This window comes from Saccostrea echinata, unplaced genomic scaffold, assembly GCF_033153115.1.
Source record: "Saccostrea echinata isolate AGI-Se365-2 ecotype Australia unplaced genomic scaffold, CSIRO_AGI_Sech_v1 ptg000012l, whole genome shotgun sequence".
NCBI lineage: Eukaryota > Metazoa > Mollusca > Bivalvia > Ostreida > Ostreidae > Saccostrea > Saccostrea echinata.
Window position 1 is genome coordinate 12,015,593 of NW_026889761.1, and position 22,280 is coordinate 12,037,872.

Genomic DNA, 22,280 nt, shown 5'->3' on the forward strand with positions numbered 1-22,280 from the left:
ACATAATAGTTACTGGTTTAAATTTGTGAGACCCAGTCAGATTAACTATTTAATGCACATAGTAAAATCAAAATAAATCAATATTTAAATTAAGGTTCATCAGCCCTCTTTTCACTCATAAAAAAATTTACATCAGAAAGAAATCCAATTTATAATTAAAATGAACACAATTTCAGCATACCTGGTACTTTGCAAAATGTGAAGGAAACTGCCTTTAAACTTCACAGTTTTATAACAGAATTATAGTCATTTATTCTAGTCAGAGTTATCTCTCTTATGAGAGGGTCAGTGAACCTTAATTACACACCAAAGGCAGAAAAACTAAAATAGGAATAGGCACTTGAAAGGGAATAACTAACTGTTACTGAAAACTTTTCAACCATAAAGCTTAGTCCATTTAAATCTAACTTGTTCATTAAGTTAGAAACATAGTTAAGAAGGCCGAGTGGTCAACTAATTACAAAACAGTTTAACTAAAAATTTGAAATACAATTTTACTAGCCATAATCTACTGACTTGTCAAAAATATACCCAATAATCAAGCCATATTTAATGCAATTTCTATACTTTAACACAGAACTGGTTTAAATAGTCTTAGTATGGCCATGGCCACCCAGCCCTCTTAAGATCCAATTTCAATACAGGTTATAACAAATATCTTCTGTTAGCAAATATAGTAAAACATATGCTGATAAAAAACAGTTAAACAGTCAGGGGTGATACTGAAATCCATCATTTTTAAAATGACGATTTTTAGTCATAAAATAAAATTTTTATTATGACTTAAACTCGTCATTTTTAAGAAAATGACGTAAAACAGTCATAAAAATTTAGAGTGTTACAAGAATACGGAGTTACCTCTCTTTGAAAAATGTTAGATCCACCAACCGAAAAAAGGACAAAAAACATCGTAAACAAACTTCATTTCTCTAATACAGTTGACTACAATACTGGTTATGTCGACAGTACAAATTTCCCAAGCAAAAATAAGAGTGGAAGAGTTATTTGTCAATTTATTTGCATTAAATAGGAAAGAAGACGAAAATGACGATATGCCGTCTTTTTTCAAAATGGAGGGTCTGGGTGCACTGAAATATCTCGCTTGTTTTACGGGGCGCACTACTTTTTTATGGCTTTAACTTTTTGTCGAGACTTTTCTCTACAAGTACGTATTCTTCCAGACGGTGTACTATATCTTTTTATAGGTTTAAAAGCCATGTAAAAATGGCGAATTAGTTCTACCAAAATTCGACATTTTACCGCTAAATAATAACTTTCACCTTCCATGTTGATGTTCTAACGCACTTGGTCGGCAGTAATTAGTGACCCGGATGAAATGGAACTTGCGTAAACACTCTTCTTTCAGCGGTGAATTCAAATTTCGCTTTTATGTAACCAGGATAGAAGAATTAAGTTGAAAAAGAAAATATGACGATAGTAAGTCATATTGACAAAAATGACGAAAATACGTAGTTAGTAAATATGACGATTATCCATCATTTTTCAGAAATGACGGATTTCAGTATCACCCCTGACTGTTCATTAATTCATATAACTTGATTAGCACTTACAGAATATACCAGAATATATCAAATGCCATTGATCTGTAGTTTTCTGACACTTCAGAAAGGCTTTTAAATGAGACTATCACAAGATGGTGAATCTAAAAATAAGGCTCTATTTTTTTCTGTTTAAATATGACTGCAGTAAGGCCATGGATTATAAAAACACTTCAGTGAAGAAAGGAATTTACACAAATATCTGTTCAAACCTTGATCTTCAAGTAAGAATCTTTTGCAATATTTACTACATACGACAAACTGGGAGAAATTTTTCTTAAGGTAAGAAACTACATAAAATAGTAGACATAAAGGACTGGTCTCTACTGGCGTTCAATTAATGATAAGTAGTTTTTCAATTTTGCAATTGTTTGGTAACCAACATTTGCATGGCATCATTTTCAAATTCACCCATGCTCACATAGAATCATTTCATTTTTAACAAAGAGGTCCTGAATATACCACAGAGTTGGATCTTCACATACATAATGACACACGAGGACATTTCTTTATAATACTGGAATATATACAGACAGCTGGACGGACTTAAAAATTCAGCAGTGAGCTTGAAATTCAAAACACATACATCAAGCAGTACCATGTTTCTCTCTATATTAAAAACAAAATATCCACATGAAAGTCCCAAGTCTGTGTATAATGTTCCATCCCCTCATAAAAACAATAAAGAGCTATGAGATAAAGTTTGTTGTACAGATAAATCATCTGAATTCCCTTCTCTGTCACATCACAATTTAGTTTCTGAGGCAACACATATCTCCATGACACTGGCTCACTGTGCATAGTTTACAATTCAATAATACTGGTCATTTCCTGGTGCCCCGCCCCCTTCCAGATGGGGTGGGCGTGGCCCTGGTGTTGACTGATAGTTTATTGTTTGTCTGTATTTTGGTAGGGGTGGGTGTTTTGGCACTTGGCTTGGAAGTTGATGTGGAGGGTTTAGAATGAGACGAAACCTGACTACTTTGTCGTACTGCTGAAGGCTGTGAAACAAAACAAACTGATAACAAACCACAGAAAAGATAAATGTACATCTTAAAAAATTTCCTTTAAAGTAGTTTTAAAATATATGCAAAACTTGCTTTAAATAAGCCATACCTACTATTTTTCAAACATAAAAATTCAAATAAGATGAAGGTTATACTATGAAGCCTAGTCATTGACAACATTTAGCAGTCAAATGAAATTATATCCTTAGTATTCTATTCTGATCATAATTTACATGACATTCCCTGAACACTTACCCCAGATTTACCTCCTGACCCAGGCTTTTTCACTCCTCCTGAACCTTTCCTTGTATTTCCATTCTGCTAAAATAATATCTGTCTCATAATATGAGCTTTGATGTAATGACATCACAAAAACTATCAAAATACTGTGGAATCACTAATTTTCATGGGTGTTAAACTTTGTAGTTTTCATGGTTTGAAGAGACCCACAAATTCATACCTTCCATGCAATGTTAAAATGTCATATTAAGTACAGTATAATATTTCTCCTTTAACAACAAAATTAAATCCCTTTGAAACAATGATTTTTCCTTAAACCACGAAAATTTTACCCCACCAAAATAAGTGAGTTTACAGTACATGTGCACATCATACTTCATATTAATTACAAATTATATTACAAATATTATACACATGTACATGATATTGTAATACATTCCAAATGTCTGTTTCCCATCTTAATTTATTGATTAACACCTTAACAATGTTGATCTCTGAGCTGTTATTAAGTCAGTATATTTTTAAAACTTGTTGATCACTGCATTATCATTAAGCTTAAATACCTTAATTAACACTGCTGATCTCTGAAATTTCTTAAATTGAAATATTTAACAGTATTTTCCTCTAAACTGCCATGAAGTTTAAAAGATACAGTAACAGTAGTGACTTCTGGACTGTTCTTCATAGGGGTGAAACGATACACCTCCTTCACGGTTTGATACATATTGTATAATTTTGTCTCGATTTGGTTATTTTCGATACGATACATTTTGATAGAAGGAAACAAATTCAACGTTGTTTTATGCTTTCTTTTTCTAAATCTAGTCACATATTTTACGAATTTTATTTGCAAATTGACTTGAAGAAATTGATTAAAATCATTTCACTGTCAAAAATTATTTTACAAGCTATCAGTCATCAAAAATTTACATTTTCTATACTTATTTATACTGATTAAAGTGTTTTTCCTTTTGCCAAACCTGACTGAATAACGATCCCGACCGAAAAATGAACTGAACCGAAAATTAGAGATTTGCACCATGTATCAAACCGAGAAAAAATACCGCGGTGAATCGATACCGCGGTGAACCGTTTCACTCCTAGTTCTTCAGTTCATATATCTGAACAGTGTTGTCCTCTGAACTGTAATTGGGTGAGTATGTACCTTAACAGTGTTGTCCTCTGAACTGTTATTGAGTGAGTATGTACCTTAACAGTGTTGTCCTCTGAACTGTTATTGAGTTAGTATGTACCTTAACAGTGTTGTCCTCTGAACTACTATTGAGTAAGATGTACCTTATCAGTGTTGAACTGTTATTGAGTAAGATGTACCTTAACAGTGTTGCCCTCTGAACTGTTATTGAGTGAGTATGTACCTTAACAGTATTGCCCTCTGAACTGTTATTAAGATGTACCTTATCAGTGTTGCCCTCTGAACTGTTATTGAATTACTATGTACCTTAACAGTGTTGCCCTCTGAACTGTTATTGAGCTAGTATATACCTTAACAGTGTTGCCCTCTGAACTGTCATTTGAGCCACCCAAATCCAGCTCACTAAGGTCCCCATTTATTGCACTGTCGTCTGTCTTCTGGTTCTGTTCGTCTCGGAACATCTTCATCAACTCTAACACATTAGTCGACTCCTGCTGTGCATCATTTCCCTGCAAATCAATAATACAAAACACTTACTATTAATTTCTGCATAACCAATTGTGAAAAAATTTAAATTTTTTTGCTTATGAGACTATTTATGTTACAATATTAATAGCTGGAACAATCTTCATGCTATATGAACAAACTGAAGTGTATGTAATAGTTGTAACATTCTGAATCAAGGAAAACTTTTTATTACTGTGATCCATGGGTGATGTAGCATTTCTGTAGCTGTCAGTCTGTGAGCTGGGTCGACTCTCATCATTTTCTCAAGTATGGATTTAGCTAAATATATTGCAATTCTAAATAAATCTTCTAACAAATAATGTTTCAGAAAGATAAGTTAAGGCAATTTTCACAACTCATTCATGAAATACAATAAACAATTTCTCCACTATTGTCCAAGACACATTCTTTCATTAGAAAAATCCTAAGCACAGATTGCATTAAATTTAGCCTCGAGCTCACATAAGATATTCATTTCAACTGTGATAAGGTGTTAACATTTTGATTTCTGTGGACATATCTTATTTATAGGTGTACATTCAGTGTATCTTTAGAAACTATAGCCTTACCATTATCACTGACTTTTGACCAGACTTCTTCACTGAAATCTAGTTCTCCTTTTTTAATTAGTTCATATAGCGAGTCCTCATCTTTTGATTTAAAAGGCGGATTCCCACTTAACCTTCAATAAAATCGTCAAATTATTAAAAATAAAATCATCAAATTATTAACAATCAAATGACTAAACATTTCTTAACCTTCAATGACTAAACATTACTTCAGTCTGACAGTGTATTTACTTTAAAAATACTTTTTTACACACATGTATTTACGGAAATCAATCCAGATCATAGGTACAAGTAATATGTACATATAAAAGATATACAGTACACTCTGCTGCTACCAAACAAAGTGCAGCAACTCCTACAGAGACATCAGAGATATTGTGTGGCAAGAGTTGTCCTTCCTGATTTCTTCCATTCACACATCACAGGCATATGTATGGTAATATAAATCTTTTCAATGAACTTTATTTAAAAGCTAATACAGCAAGCTCTTAGAGCAAAGTTTGGGTAAAAGAAAAATTTGGACTTGCACAATGATTCAATCAATTTTTTTCCCGCAGTAATATCGGTATACCCACAATCACCAAAAATTGCATATGCCTGTCCAAACAATGCATGTTCTCAGGACAACCAAACAAAGGTTCCCAAATAAAAATCACATAGCAGAATAAACACTCTGTTAAGAATTTTTACTTTTTTCAAACTCTGTAAATGTCTGGAAATGTAACAAATATACAATGTCATTTGATGTCAGAGTCTAAACTGATCGAGTAATGTGCCATTTAAAGAAGCAAATCTAAATTGAAAGTGTAAGCTAGATGTCAATTTTTTAAATGGTATCCTGTAAAAAAAAAATGCACAACTGTGCTTGCCCAATGGCCACACTGATAAACATATTATTCTGAAAAGTATCATCCCAGTACTTACATTATGTATAATATAACACCCATGGCCCATACATCACAATTTTGGCTATATGTTTTGTTGTCTATAATTTCTGGAGCTAAAATGAAGAAGTGAAGTAATTACTTCATTGTATTTTGCAGAATACATCTAGTATAAAGAAGTACCCTAATTTATAACTAAGTGTATACATGTACATTTAATGTAAATGGTACCATTTTTTGATGTTTACACAAATTTCATAAAATTGTTCATAACAATTTTATTTTACATGACAAATCTCTTAAAAACAGAACTTACACATATATATGGGGGTCCCACAGAAGTCCTGCATCATATTATCATGACCGGTCCCCCCTTTAACCACTGATAGTCCAAAGTCTGTTACCTGTAGGAGGTGTGAAATGTGTTTTACAGATATTATAAACTAAGGTATTGAAATAAGAATATTGAGATAATGATTTGTTAAGTAACAATAAATAACAAAATACTGTGATCGGTTTATCCATTTTAAAAACATGTTCATGAAATGAAATTCTGTTACTTAACATAAAAAAATAAAATATGGTCAGAATAAAACTAATTGGTGTAGTCTGAACATGAAAATAGTGTAACATTTTCAACTCGCTTTCACGCTTAACCTACGTATAAGAAAATATACGTGTTCTTACTTTGATGTACAGTTTATCTTCTACATTATCAGGATTCTGAGCTAGAAGAATATTTTCCAGTTTCAGATCTCTGTGAACTATGTCTGCAAATGAATAAATATTATCATTATATTTACATATACATGTATATGCACTAAAATGAAGTGATATGATTCATAATTTTACATTTTTTTTACTTTATGTAGTACTTCAAAAAATATGTCTGAAGCATGATTAAAAAAAAAATTACATTAATTTTGATATATCAAAATAAATTATGCACTGTTGGCACACATATTCGCAAGATATAACTTCATCAATATTGATTATTTATTCATTATTGAAGGAGCTCAAATGACTCCATTCCTGTCAAATGATGAAAATTTCTATATTACATACTAAATTTGGTGTCACATATAAAACCTGTTTTTGTTTTTATAATGTTTTAGATGCTTCAGCATAAGTAAGGTACAGTTGAACTTCAGTATCTGGAACACTGATCTCTTGAATACTCGTAGTGATTTTGAAGTCCTAACCCCTTATTCCTTAAGTATTTTATCCAGGATATCACGAATCCTCGAATATTTCAAAGTTTTTCTTGATCCCATGGAGCTTGAGATAACGAGGTTTGACTGTATATACAGAAAAATTACTGTTTTAATCTAGTTCATAAATTGTTTTGATTCTATTAAATTATGTTTGGGTCAATAGATTGCAATGTCATTTTCCCTTTTCATGTGCCATCTCAAGGTTTTTAAATTCTGCATTTTTCAGAAACAACATACCTTTTACTGGGACTATAGAAAAAATACATTTGTATGCCAATTATTTTTCTTTATCAAAATATGTTGTCATGGTACTGAGCCATCTTATTTTGAATGTAATGTATACATTTATATAATAATTTTCTTCTGAATCTACTAAAAGAACTGATGAATATGGTTTATACAGTCAAACCTCGTTATCTCAAACTCAAAGGGACTGAGAAAATAATTCTGAGATAATCGAGGCTTCAAGATATCCTAGGTAAAATACTTAAAAAATAAGTAGTTGGGACTTCAAAATGACTTCGACATATCCATGGTATTCGAGATATCCGTGTTCGAGATACTGAAGTTCAATTGTATGTATACATACTACTACATTTAGCATGTTTAATGCTTCTCAGACTTGTAAACTTTCAAAAAAGGAAACCAACTTCATTTATTCCAACGATCCTAATTTTAATTTTCTGAACATTTTTTTTGGGGGGGGGGGGGGGGTGTATTAAATCCTTAAATCATTGATTAAAAACAAACCATTTTTATGGAGGTATGATATGGCATTAGCTAATCTTGTCATGATAATCTTGCATTCATTTTCAGGAACAGGTTCTCTGTTTTTCACAGCATCCGCCAATTCACCACCCTCGCACAACTCCATCACCAGGTACATTTTCTACGGAAAAACATACAAAATAGTTTGAAATAAGAGACAACTTTTTTTTTTATATACATTTCTAAATAGAAAGCTATTTTTTTCTATTTATGCATTGGTATTTAAATATATATAAAAACATCTAGAATTGACATGTCTACGAGTCTGAATTTCATTAGATGGAGCTAGCTTGAACTGTGCTACATGCAAAGAATTTCTTTACATACAAAATTTAGAAATGTTAAACCATGGATCTTTAAGTTACCTATTATATGTATAATCAAAGTCTCTCATTTCACATCTAAATCTCACAAAACTTTTTTCCCCAAATAAAAGCAATAAATCATTTTTATCAAAACAAATTAATCTTATTTACAAGACCGATATTTCAGCTCCCTTCATTTATCACTTCCTTTTTAATCAACTCACATTGAAAGATTTTTTTTGATTTCCTGCTAAAAAAGCACAAGGGATTAAAGTCATAAATCTGAGAAAATGTAAACACTGATATTTGCTTGCCTTTGGTGGGAGGTATAAAAGATATTACCTTGGCAGTTTCAAACACTTCATTGAGGCTGATGATGTGTTCATGTTGAACACGTTTTAGAATATTCACTTCCCTTTCCAGTAACTTTATAACTGGCCCTCCAGCCTGTAAAAAGGAAAACAAATTATATAATTATCTTCCTTCTGTAAAGAGGAAAAGAAATATCAGACTTGTCCTCTTGCCTTTAAAGAGGAAAACAATTATCATACTTGTCCTCCTGCTTGTAAGGAGGAAACAAATATCATACTTGTCCTCCTTCCTGTAAGGAGGAAAACAATTATCATACTTGTCCTACTGCCTGTAAGGAGAAAAACAAATATCATACTTGTCCTACTGCCTGTAAGGAGGAAAACAAATATCATACTTGTCCTACTGCCTGTAAGGAGGAAAAAAAAATTAATTTACCACATAATAACGTTATAAAATCAAGGCATACATATGTATCACTGGGTGGTTTGTGCTTGATATTTATGTGTGACTATAACTGAAAATAATTCTCCGAAGTAACAATCATTTATGTATAAAGTAATTGAAAGTTATCGAAAAAGTAATTATAATTACACTGAAAATTTTAGCTGTAACCAATTAACTTATGATTACAAGTAATCGAAAATCTCAATTACAGATTACTGTCAATTACTTGAAAATAAGTAATCATTACAATCGATTACGATTACTCAATTATGATTACCCCATGCCTGATTGCACTGTGCTTTCATACTCACATATACTTACAAGAACTATAATTATAATTAAAACACAGAAAATTCAGATAGATAAGAGTAATCATTTAATGCAAAGCACTATCATGGCCAGTTTAAATTTCGGAAAGGAGGTATCGAATAAAGATTTATAGTTATACCAATCACAGAAAAGCAATGTAATGTAGTCAGGGAATAACAGTGCAAGATAGTTGAGGAAAAGCCAAATGGGGGGGGGGGGGGGAGCTGATGGCCCATCTATACATGTTAAGAAACCGTTTCGAATGCAATGCAATTTTCTGAACTAAAAATAATGCATTCCAATTCAGGTATATGTAATTTGCAATTGAATCCAGAGTCTATGCTGGATGCCTGGATCCCTGTTACTGTAAAAGCTGATGAATTAAAGAAAAAAAATGCAATTTAACTGCATGAACACCTGCTCTATAAAAGCAAAGGAAAATTATGTATATATTTTCATGCAGACAAAAAATTCAGCCCCAATTATTAGTCCTTGGTGTTAGAAAGCAATATGCTACCTATAGTCATATCCAAGTGTTTAGGGGCTCCTGGCACAATTTATATATAATTATTATACTTTAATTACAACCCTTCCTTATCTTTCTTAACTTACTCAAGTTGACCTTCACCCATTCCACGGTCCGCATTTCCAGTCCATTTTTTGTCTTTGATCAATAAATACAAGGTCTTACCCAATTTCTCTATTTAAAGCAAGACTGAGAGAAATCATTTAAACCTTTCATAATCTACATTCAGATCTTCTAAAGAAGCAATTTTCTTCCAATCTTTGATAGCACAGCAAATGTGTCCTATTTTACCTAGAAGGCTAAAAGGACTGATTGAGTTGTCTTTGATTAGAGAGGCAACTTCTCAATATCCCTACATGCTATACTTGTTTTACAATAACACACAGATGGTATAGATCAGAGTTTAGACTACCCCTTGTTAGACTGTTGTGGTATGATCGATCCTAGCTTAATCTGGCTGTCACAACTAGACATCTCCAGCTCAACCCCCAAAATGAGGGGTCTCTCTACATACTGGTCTGCACATGCACTCAAATATGTACACTTCATATCTCCTATGTCAGATCAACTTATTGGTAGATTGTCATTGATTGTCAGACAAACTAACCAACAGATGTCTTTTCTGGAGATATTTTTTTTGGGGGGGGGAGAGGGGGAGGAAGGGTTTCTACAGGACATCAAGGGCTTTCGACTTCCTTGCCAGCAAAAATATTGTGAACAAAGATTAAATCATTTCATCATTTGTTGACCTACAGTCATACAAGTAAATAACATGAACAAAGAGAGCCTTCAAAGGCCCAATGGCATTTGTAGCAGTTTTATCTCAATCTCTGTGAAAAATTAATTGCTCTTAATTATAAATCAGTCAAATTTTTCTACTTCCAGAAAAAAAAAATATTGCAGATACAGACTAGTCATAACTGTGGAAATGTTAAAATAAGCATAAAGATTTCTCTTTGCAAATTTTTCTAAACAAGAAAATACACAAAAAGCAGCATTCATATTGCACACAAAATATCTTATTTTTGTAAATATGAGATGTGAAAATTATGTTTTTTTTACTTTCCTTATTTTCCTCCCATATAAAAGATAAATTTAACCTAACACAAAAGGCTAAATAAAATAAATACCAAGAACAACTATGCTTATTTACACTGTACTGTGAATCACTGGTTTTCCTCTTATGTTATACATGTGGCCTTGACATTTTACCTTTTCTTTGTTGATGACCTTTATGGCCCAGTACTTTCCAGTTTCCTTATGTTTGACTTTGAACACTTTGCCAAATGTGCCTTGTCCAATTTTCTCCCCAGGTTCATAATTTTCCCATATCCAACTCTCATCATTAATTCGAGTGTGGGGGATGGTTTTCATGTCTGCACTGCCTTTGCGACTCATATTCATGGACAGTCATTTAGTTATCTGCAATGGAATGAAAGTAACATTGACTTCTTCTATGGAAAATATTCATCATGAGTATCAAGGCATGACATTCAGTCACATGGGTACCAGACAGAAATGCACATCAGAATTGATGATGTTTCCGATAGAAGCAACACCATTTTTTCTTATTACATTGCTGGAAGTGGCCCTGCATCTAAATAATTCATAGAACAATTTCTCCTTTCCTTCTTTCAATCTACTTTATGTTTTAGTGCAATTAATTATTAAAAACAGCAAAACGCTTAAAACATTTTTTTTTGGTTTTAGAACATCATGATATGGATGTATCCTAAACTCACATTAATACGCAGATCATTTCCTAGACCACTCATTTGCATCAAAAGCAAGATTTCAATAATTAAATCAAGTATTGTCTGCAAAGCCATAACTTAAGTCTTAAATTTAAAAAAATGGCAGTTATTAACCTTCAAGAATAAAATACGACACTCATGGATCAATGGTCTTGTTCTGCCCCATTTCCTTGCCCATTGGACCTGTTTAGAAAGTCCTCCTTAATGGAGTATTTTTCCCCGGCAAAAAAAATTCAATAATGACCCCTATCCCTAGCACTACAGACCAATGTTTGTTTAACTAATGAGAAACAACGAGTTTAAATCCATAAAGTTTTCAAAGACAAGAGCTCACAAGACTCAAAATTACCAAAGAAATACACAAATGTTTAAATAACCTTCCAAAGGGAACCCAACAATGGAGTTAGGTTTACTCATTTAGAAATATATAGAAATATTTTGGTCTTCGATTAGGTGCTGAACAAGACGGAGAGCTGGGTCTGCACCAATCTGGCACGACACACAGACTATATATCTTTTTTTAAGTTGATCAGCTCAATACCCGTTATCAAATTATCAAGCCATTGTCCAGTTGTAAAAACAGCTGCTTCGGTATTACTTGATTGTGTTTTATATCTTTCAATTCCACACAAAAGTTTTCATGCACAATTACACATAAAACGTTCCTTCGGCTTGAACAATCAAAACGCTACAATTCAAAATTAAAAGCCACAGATTTTAATCCCTATTACCTCAAGCTTTATACTTATACACTTTATGATTTTAAGTGGCACCATTATACTCCCTGTACTTTCCAGTATAGCTGAACCACTTATCAAAATAAATAAATGAAACTGAAATAATGACATAAATGTCTTTGTACTTCAAATAAGTTATACAAATAGAACAAATAATTGATAAGTTGCCATAATTTACTCAAAAATTAAAACATTAAGTTACTGGGGTATTTTTTTCTAAATTGATGATGCAGCACATTTAGTAAGGTTTCATCCAAATAAGTAATGAAATTCTAGTAGACTAGTACATTATGGGAGGGTCACCGCTAATAAACAACAAATGTATCAGTGGGGGTATTAAAAGGAATTGATTTTTACAATTCAAATCATCAATTAATTCATTGGCTTCCAATTATACTCCATCACTGAAAGCCTTCACAATATGAATATCAAAGCATGTACGTCACCAAATTAAAGATTACCCAACCGTCTCTATTAAATCATTGCCATCCAACAAAAGAACGTCGATAAGGAATTGATTCTAACTTCAGGTGCTGATTTCCAAAAACAACTGAAAGGATTTTGGAAAGAAACAATCTTTCAAGACCTAAACATCAAAGACAAAACAGTATATTCCATATCCACACATTAATGCTGATTACAAGTTCTGGTTCAGATGCAAATTATTATTTCCAATGCATAACCATGCAATTACCATTAAGAGCAATTATGCATAAAATATATGGAAATAAAAAATCATTTGATTAAACATACTTTTAAATTAGCCAAGATTTCCACAACTAGTGAAGCAACATCACACATGTATTTATTCCAGGAAACCAAAGTAAAAGATACCACTGGTCAATATGACCATTAATTAATCACTCCAAAAATACATTTCACCTCTGACTTCCATGCATACCATTACACCTGTGCATGGCTGAATAGGATGACTGATAATTATACTTATTATATATAAAGATTATTGCTCTGAAACCTTTCATAAAACACTGAGAATTCATGCAGAATACATATATAAATCCTGCTGCCATTGAGACTTGTCTGCATGGCAATCTGATACATGTACATGTAATACTGAAATACTGTATACAGGGAAATTTTCGCCCTCATTCTATTTTCGCCCCTTTCCCCCTCGTTGCAATTGGGCAAATTTAAAACTGGAAGAATTCAAAGAAAACGGCATTATCTCTTAAACAGAACTGTGTCTGCATGGGCGAATTCAAAACAGGACAAAATTGTTTGTAGGTGTGAAAGGGGAAAATAACCTTATGTATACAGTACAGCATACAAATCATGGTCAATGTACCATGATGTACAAACAGTGTATATTGAACATATGTATACAGTCATATAGCTCCTTACGTCCATGATTTAATAACCCTTCTTTTAACCAGTCTCCTGTTTGGTATTCATCAGTCTGCATATTTAGGTTAAAGCATATACATATTTACACGGGCAGTGTTGTACAGTTATAGACTGACCAATTGAGCATCATTTCTATTGCACTTTCGATCAAAATCAACAGACATATACTAAACAGTTCTATGGCTCCCCAGGAACTTCATGAAATTGGTCACCAGCATCCAGAAACTGCATAAAGATGACTGTATGGTAGAATATAAAACATAACTGATTGCAGATTCCTAGACCAACTTATCAGCTGGATACTGGCAAGTCTTGCAGTTCCTTGTGACCTAGATTTATATTAATATAAGCCATGTACTTTTCCAAAAATGTTGTTACAGACCCAGTAGTATAAAAGAAATTTGGTAACCCCATTATGAAGATTATGATATTTTGCTTCTCTTTTGGACATGTGTGCATCAGGGTTGTCCCTAAGACCAGATAGCCAGCCCAGGGAATTTCCCCGCCTATGATGATATTATCACCCGGTTATTCTGGTATTCCCTCTTAACTTCCTGTAAAGGGAGGAACCCCAGACCGCCGTGTACTTTTTGAATATCCCCTGCTATTTCAACTCTTAGGGATAACCCTGGTACATATTATATCCCCTTTTAATACTTTACTTTTCCTATACTAGGGGTTAATTCCATTTGGGTTTTTTTTTCATTTGAAGTGTCTTATCTAATTTCATTCTGTACAAAAAATCTTTTTTTTAAATGGCCAGCAAATAAAGAAAAATGAAGGAAAAAGAAACCTGAATACATGTATTTAAATAAAACTATCTAAGCAACACAGTAGAATTCAAAACAAGGTATTTAGCAGTAATGTTCTCATATGTCAAAAGTAAATGGTTAATTTACCTAGGAAGCCTCAATATTTGCTGGAAGTGCTTACAGCAAAATCTTTCAATCAGGTGCAAATATTGACACCTTTATTTTATATCGTGTGAATCGCTATCCATATTTTCTCTCTGATTTAAATCTTTAGTGACAGACACTTCGGTGCGTACTGCAAAACAAATACTTCAGCTTAAAATTCTACACTATTACCGCCATTATCGAGGCATCAAACACATTTACATACCATTCTTATGAATTTAAAAACATTTTCACAAATACAGAGTAAAATGTAAAAAAAAAAAATGTAAACTACAATGGTTTACAAAACTTAAGTTTCCTTCTGTATATCATCAATTCCCCTTTCCTAGTGGAATTTCTCTAAAATTTTCATTTCTTTTTGTAATAAATTGACTGTAATCATTACATAACTCTTATGCAGAAATGGAAAAATCCGTAAATCCCAACAACATTATGAAACAATGATGCCCCCGACAGCTCAGTGCCAAGGAATGCAAATCCAACTCCAGGTCAAGGTGAAGAGGTCAAAAATATTGGTACCCAAAGAAAAGTCTTGTCATTTGTGAGGAATACACATCTGAAATATGAAAACCCTTGCAAAAACCATTCAGAAATTATGGTGGTTAAAGTTCTTCAAAAGTAGAACAAACTCCAAGGTCAAGGTCATGGGTCAAAAATGATGGTATGCAAGAAAGGGTTTTGTCAAAAGAAATGCACACATGAAAAATGAAAGCCCTAGTACCAACATTTCAAAGAAGTTATGCCCAATGTCTAAGTTTAGTGAAAGTTTGCAAAAAAGAGATCAAACTCCAAGGTCAAGGGGTTAAATATGTTGGTACCCAAAGAAAGGTCTTGTCACAAGGAATACACAAGTAAAATATGACAGCCCTAGCTCCAACTAATCAAAATTTATAGACAAAGTTAGAGTTTTGCTGACAAACAGACAGACCAAAAGCTATATCCCTCTGAATCTTTGATAACAAGGGCATACTCCTTTTAGGTGAGTTTCACTATTACTTAGTACAGAAGTACAGAAATTAAGTAATATTACAATTCACAAATTACTTAGCAAGTAAATATTCCAACCATGTTACTGGCTTTCATCAGTCATGTTTATATTTTTATAAAACATGTTTATGTTCATAAACACTACTGATGAATGCTGGAAACACAATTGAAATATTTCAAAGAGTGTTTTAAACATGTTACAGTTTTTTAATATATATATATATATATATATATATATATATATATATATATATATATATATATATATATATATATATATATATATATATATATCTCCTAAGTGTCGGATCTACTAAGTAGATAGGTCGTCTCGAAAATTTGACAATTATTATTGTTCGTGTCGTTGGTCATTTTTAGTGCTTTATATATATATATATATATGCTGACAGACTTAATTCAGACTAAAAGAACTTAATTAGGTTTTTTCCTCTTTTTTCTGACAATATGCGTGATATATATATGAGGGTCTATACATACATGTATATCACAATACTATTAACGAAGCATTTAAATTCTGGCCAAAAGTTAAATATATATTAATAAGACATACAATCCCCGTTCACCTTATATATTGTTAGTGCCTTTAAATTAAACACATTGGCTTTTGATTCTTTTTTCCAAAGTTGATTGAAACATGTACAGCAGTGATTTTATTAAATTTGAGAACTTTCGTCCATAGGTTAATACCATTCTTCATGGTTAACCATTCTTTTCAACATAATTCAAAGTTGATCGAATGCTCACAGACATATATATATGAATGAATTAAATTAAGGAGGAAATGATAATATTGACATAATATCCTTCCATTCCTTGTCATACTTCACTATTTAAAAACATATTTAAAGAAGGAATTCATGATAATGCGAAGAAATAACAAGTCAAGTTCAAATAGGTAACATGTATTAGATTTTTTTGTATTCCACACTATAGTCAACTAAATATTAATTCATATGCTTCAAAGTTCACAATGCATAATAATTTTTCTTTGGGGATGGGGTGGGGGGTAATTTGTAATTTTTGAGATGTGTAAAACAAAACAAAGGGGTATACTAACAGTGCAGTATATCCAAGACAAAAATGGAGGGATCGGTACTTCAAAGCAACCAGATACCAAGCACACGCTGCTTTCTTTTGTGTTTCTCCCACTAAGTTTATTTGTATAGATTAAGCTTAACTGTTTTCACAACAGTTGCACAATTATCACGACTATAGCATTTATCAAGATTACCCTACAAAAAGTTGCTAGGAGTCTCCCAAGGACTTTTAAGTTTTTCCTTTCTGCAACTAGCATTTGTCAATTAGAACTCTCTAAAGACACATGTATCCATGCAGGTTCATTTGAAGTAAGAAAATTCAATAACAGGGAAAACAAAACAACTTTGAATTCTCTTTTTTGTTAACACATAGATAAGAAAACTTTAAATTTAAGTTGATTGTGTGGCAGATATTTCTAAGTTTACAAATATTTATCTTTCCTTAGGACCAGTTTACAGATCTGCATACATAACAAATGAATTTAATTTGTTAATAGAAAAAAAATATCATGATTATCAGCTAAATATAAGCATGAATCTGTGGAGAAAATACTAAACTACTGCATACCGAGTTACACACATATATTTCAATTTGAGTTATCAATAAATAAATTCAATATACTATTGATTTTCTGCAATCAGTGCTCATGCAACTATAAGCCTATGTGCAGAAATAACATATGAAACAATTTATCATGACCAGGGCTCTTGAATGTCTATTATTGGGGATACTGAATGGTCCCATTCCCAACATACCTTTGTTCTTAACACACTGAGCATGGTATTAAAAAAATAAATAAATGTTTATAGGCCTATACGGTACATAAATAAATACACATAATGTGATACTAAGGATAGCCCATGAAAGCTTGAAAAGCTTATTTTCAATGGGGTCCTTTGCAGGAATATTGGGGAGTCATATCTGTGGGAATAAACTGAAGTACTGGAGAAAACCCCTGCGTCCAAGGGGGACCACCTTGCAACCCTCTCACATATACAACCACTGCCGATCACAAGCTTATTTCCAATGGGGTCCTTTGCACGAATGCTGGGGGCTTTATCTGTGGGAAGAAACTGAAGTACTGGAGAAAACCCACATATCTGAGTAGGACCACCTTACCCTCTTACATACAACCACTGCAAATCACAAGGATTGAACTTGGATCGCTTCGGTGAGAGGCGAGTGCTCTAACCAATGCGCTTCCCTTACACCCTGTTATTTCCTAACTGTAATTTTTAATAATAAAGTTGGCAGCAAGACACCAGGTAACTGAAATATGACAAATTTTTATAATCTTTTTTTCATGAATTGATTTTCCAAATTTTCCCTTTATCATATATTACTTAATATTTTCTCAATTTTTTTGGCACATGCAGTGGCTTTTGTACCAAAAAGTGGTCTGAAGCACTGATGACTGACAGAATAAGATAAAATATTACTATTACGTGATTGACTATTTGTAGTATTTTATTGTTCCATTTCTTTTTGTTGTTGTTTTCCATGAGAGTATACAGCACTCAAACAATTTCCTCCAAACTGTCATGCCTTCCCGTCCAATAACCCCATCACAAGTCAATGTCATTATTCATATACTAATTCAGCCAATAAAAATATTCACCGTTTAAAAATCCATGAAAAGAAAAAAACAGTAATCCCTCAATACAAAGTTTGAAGAAAAAGTAACTGTTGATAGATTTAAATAGTGGTAATACACCTTAATGCTGTAAATAACATATGAAATGGCTTGTTCTTGGATTAAATGGGATCTTTATTACTACTAAGGAATGTAGACAGGCTTTGCTCATTTGCAGGCCTTGTATTTATAATTAATATATATCCAGTTAAAAAAAATAGAAATTCTGAAACAATATAACTTTGCAAAAGTGTGTTTGAAGTTAGCAATGATTATCATATGTTTACCATGAAAAACAGAATTTTAAAATTTTTGATTCATGCACTTTATATAAGAAAGCAGGTGATATAATGCTAATTGGTAGAAACACTTTAACCTGTTAATGATTCAACACATTTTTATAACATTACTTACATGGAATTTTTTTAGCTTACTTACTTACATTTGCTTGGTTAAATTGAGATGCATATTTTTCTTACACAATAAATACAATGTATACCTGTACATTTGTAGGTCATGCAAATAAATCATATGCCACTGATTTTTCACTTAATTAACAGCAATATTTTTAATAGAAACTTAGGTCAAAAACCATATTGACAAAATAAACACATTATATATATTAATATCTTTTTAAAGATAGTAGGGGACATAAAAAAGTAGAAGGGTGTCTGAGGTTCCTCCCCTAAGAGGGGGTTGAGGGGGAATAACAGAATAACAGGCGGATTACTTCACTATAGGCGGGAAGATTCCCTTGGACTAAGGGACAATCTTGCTACAGAGAATTATTTTTCAAGAACAACCAGAAATATTTTTTTTTACCATAACAATCAGACCAAGTGACTTTAACAGAAAAGGAGGAAACACAGTATAAGACCTGGATTCAAACCTCTAGTCAGGTGCTCTTTCAACTGAGCATATCACCAGCCACCAGGAGTGGAATCTATTGGTATACTTAATCTTTACATCTCCCTCTTTCTTCTTTAATGAATTTGTTCTCAAACATACTAACCAAGAAACTGGTAAGTTTTCACTTGTCATCTCAGCCCATTAGAATGATTACAGGAAAGAAACAAATGCAAATGACCAGGCAAGAATTAATATTCTGGCTCTTAATTTGGTGAGAAATCTAAACAAGTGCTCCACCAACTGAACTATCTGAACACAGCGGCAAATGTATCTTAATAGAAAGCACTTCAGTTCTTAAATTCTATTGAATTACAGACATGTTCGGCCTCCACCACCCCCATACAACTATTCACTTTTAAGAAAAGAAAAAAAAGAGATATTTGAAGTTAGTCAAAATCAGCTACAGACCTGTAACTCTCTTCTTGAGAAAATTAAAATAAGCAAACCAGAAAGCTACAGATCAAAGACGTGTAAAAACCTTTGTTTTACAGCTTTTTTGTTGTACGCTTCAGGTATTATTTCTTGTATTATATGTGTTTTCGCTATAAAAGCATGGTATCTGTTAATTAATTAGCCATACTTGCTACTTTGTTTACCTTTAAATGTTTTTTTCCTGTCAATTTATTGGTGTTTTTGAAAATACTTTACTCTATAAACTCTTTTTTTCTTCACTGTATTTTTTCTTCAAGCCTTAGATATATTAAATTTTTTTTCTAACTTGACATAATGTATACATATCTTTTTAGGATCTAAAGAATGAATATCAAAAAAGTAATTGTTGTGGGTTCTATGTAAAATTTTAGAATCAATTCTAAGTAAATTCTAGATGGAAGATGTATTTTTAAAATTTTACATACTTAAACAGAAATATTTGTTAGATCTGTCACAGGGTCTGATTCACACGTGTATGTGTTTTGATGTCCAACATCGAGGACGTAGGACCTTCAAATTTAATATGTTGTCATAATATTGCATAATGTCATACAAGTTCTTAAATCAAGAAAACATTTAGAATATATTCTTTAAATCAAATTAAGGAATATCAAAATTAGGCATCAAAGTAATGCACATAAACAACACAAACGTAAATTAACTTTGAACTTACCACTGTAAAGTTGCAGTCAAGTTGTAACTACAGAGACTTTTAAACATCTAGATTTAATTCATTACATATATGTAGTATCATATCTTGTTGAATTCCGGATACTGTCATTATTTTGATTTTAATGACACTAAAAACTCCAAAAGTACACCATACAAAATATTTCGGGTTATCTACAAGTGCATGTCTCCATAGCCGCTGTTTTGCTGTTAGGACGAATGCGCAAGTTTTCTACGCAATAGGAACAGGATGTCAGGTGTCATCGGACTATCTTCGATATGATTAAAACGCACAGAGAGCTCCGAATGTGTTATTTCCCGCCATATATATGAAATGGATATCAGTGATAGTGATGCTTGTCTCTTTCGTACGAAATCGCGCATATCACACAAACAAGGCCAGTCCACTGCCATTTGGAGATACATTATAATACGATGCGTGAAGCTAATCACAACGGCATGCTAAATTTTGTAAAATACTTCCATAGGCTGTTTTACAAAATTAATCTTGAGTCCGTTACTTTTTCGGGGAAAAAATAGTTCGCTTACATGTACGAGTGTATTCTTCCTTCTACGCCAAATATATGCTCTTGGAGTAAATAATGGAAAAAAGGGAAAACGAACTAGAAAATTTGCAATTCAGTGAAGCAATACCATCTGTTACTTCGAATATATCCCAACAGTGCAATATTAGAGTTGAATGCAGAATTAGCAACTACATGTATACTTGTTCAAATTTGCAAATTTAAAAAACAAAAAACAAATTTACTCTTTTTTGGTTTCTTGCAAAGGCAATTAATTGCAGCCATTTTTGGGTTAAACTGCTGAACCTTGAGGAGACGTTAACACATAAGTATTTATTTATATGCAGGCTGGCTTGAAATACCTTTAGAGGAAAAGTTCAATTAAAAAAGCTTCCATGGCAACAGTGAAATTTTATACTAATTTTGATAACCGATTATTTCGTGTACCTTGTCTATACAGAGAGCTCTCTGCGGATGTGACAGTTGATGGGGGATGCTTATTCCTCCTAGGGGCCTAGCTGATCAAACCCTTTGGTGATTACAGGGGTCCACGTAAATGTCCGGTTAACGATTCATTTTGTTGACAGGATATATCAAATTTATTACTGTTCGTTGTTTTCCTTTTCATTGGTTTATAGCCCAGTTTTCATGCCCTAGAGAAATGGAAAGGGGGATACAGTGTATATAGACCACAAAATTCAAAATTTTTTTTATACAGAGTCTTGAGTTCTACTCCGATGTGAGTATTTGAATAAAGTAGGTAGTGATTAGCTTTTTTTTTTCACCAAATTCTCAGGAAAAGAAAGAAAAAACCCGGAATTCCTATATATTTCGACATTTCCCCTTTCAATAGCCAATGAGGTTTATTCCTGCATAAACGTGCATGAATAATGAAATATTTTTGCCTGCAATGCCTCAGTGTATACAATATAAAATTGTCGCTATTATAATAATTGTCTCTATGTATTTTTTCGTCCAGACATTTTTCACGCGTCATTATTTACTGGGGATCATGGATGTGCGTATCAAATTTACATTTTTTTTTTTTTGATTTTTCTGATTTAACTGATAAAAGCAGAATTATTTTGCATCTACATAATATTTGCATGTATTTATTGATTTATTTTCTTATTTGTGCAACTTTTTTTTCCTTTGTGTCCATCATGGAGTTCATTCACAAGTGTAACTTAATATAACTTTTAATGAATTTTTTTGAGTGTTTGTTTGGCCAAGAGGACATATTTATGTTATAGTATGTTATAAAGCAAAACGGAAAATCAAATTGTAGGTCAAAGTAGAAGTTTGAGTATGGGTTGTGTTACGTGTTGTCAATCAGACAGAAAAGTATAAGAAAGTTATTAATCAAAGAACATCGATAAAACGTAATTGTTTTTATAAGCTTTGAAAACTTTTAAGAAATTGATGCAAGAAATCTTGATATCCTTACTTATAAGATACATTGTACTTCATAGTTCATACTAGTAATGACTTCAACAT

The 22,280-nt window shown here is 32.4% G+C and overlaps 1 protein-coding gene across 2 annotated transcripts; it reads right to left on the reverse strand.

Annotated features, from left to right (window-relative positions):
• Positions 1–845: 845 nt before the first annotated feature.
• Positions 846–20,466, reverse strand: LOC133185366 (serine/threonine-protein kinase 33-like). 2 transcript variants are annotated; one of them, XM_061320529.1, is made up of 12 exons: positions 20,264–20,466; positions 11,010–11,219; positions 8,549–8,653; positions 7,884–8,022; positions 6,607–6,689; positions 6,236–6,323; positions 5,960–6,035; positions 5,036–5,148; positions 4,660–4,745; positions 4,310–4,468; positions 2,822–2,884; positions 846–2,560 (listed from the first exon to the last, which is right to left on the reverse strand). In XM_061320529.1, exons 2-12 carry the CDS (start codon positions 11,199–11,201, stop codon positions 2,384–2,386), a joined length of 1,281 nt encoding a protein of 426 aa, XP_061176513.1. In that variant the 5' UTR covers positions 11,202–11,219; positions 20,264–20,466; the 3' UTR covers positions 846–2,383. The 2 variants fall into 2 exon arrangements, with proteins under 2 accessions (XP_061176513.1, XP_061176512.1); XM_061320528.1 differs by having other exon boundaries at positions 2,822–2,887.
• Positions 20,467–22,280: the final 1,814 nt, after the last annotated feature.

Bases quoted from the DNA above. Each gene is read 5' to 3' on its own strand.
- LOC133185366 (XM_061320528.1), bottom strand. From the start codon at position 11,201: ATGAATATGAGTCGCAAAGGCAGTGCAGACATGAAAACCATCCCCCAC. The intron at 6,324-6,606 runs GTAAGAACACGT...CACCTCCTACAG, and splicing joins AAGATAAACTGTACATCAAA to GTAACAGACTTTGGACTATC. The intron at 2,561-2,821 runs GTAAGTGTTCAG...TTTGTTTCACAG, and splicing joins GGTCAGGAGGTAAATCTGGG to CCTTCAGCAGTACGACAAAG.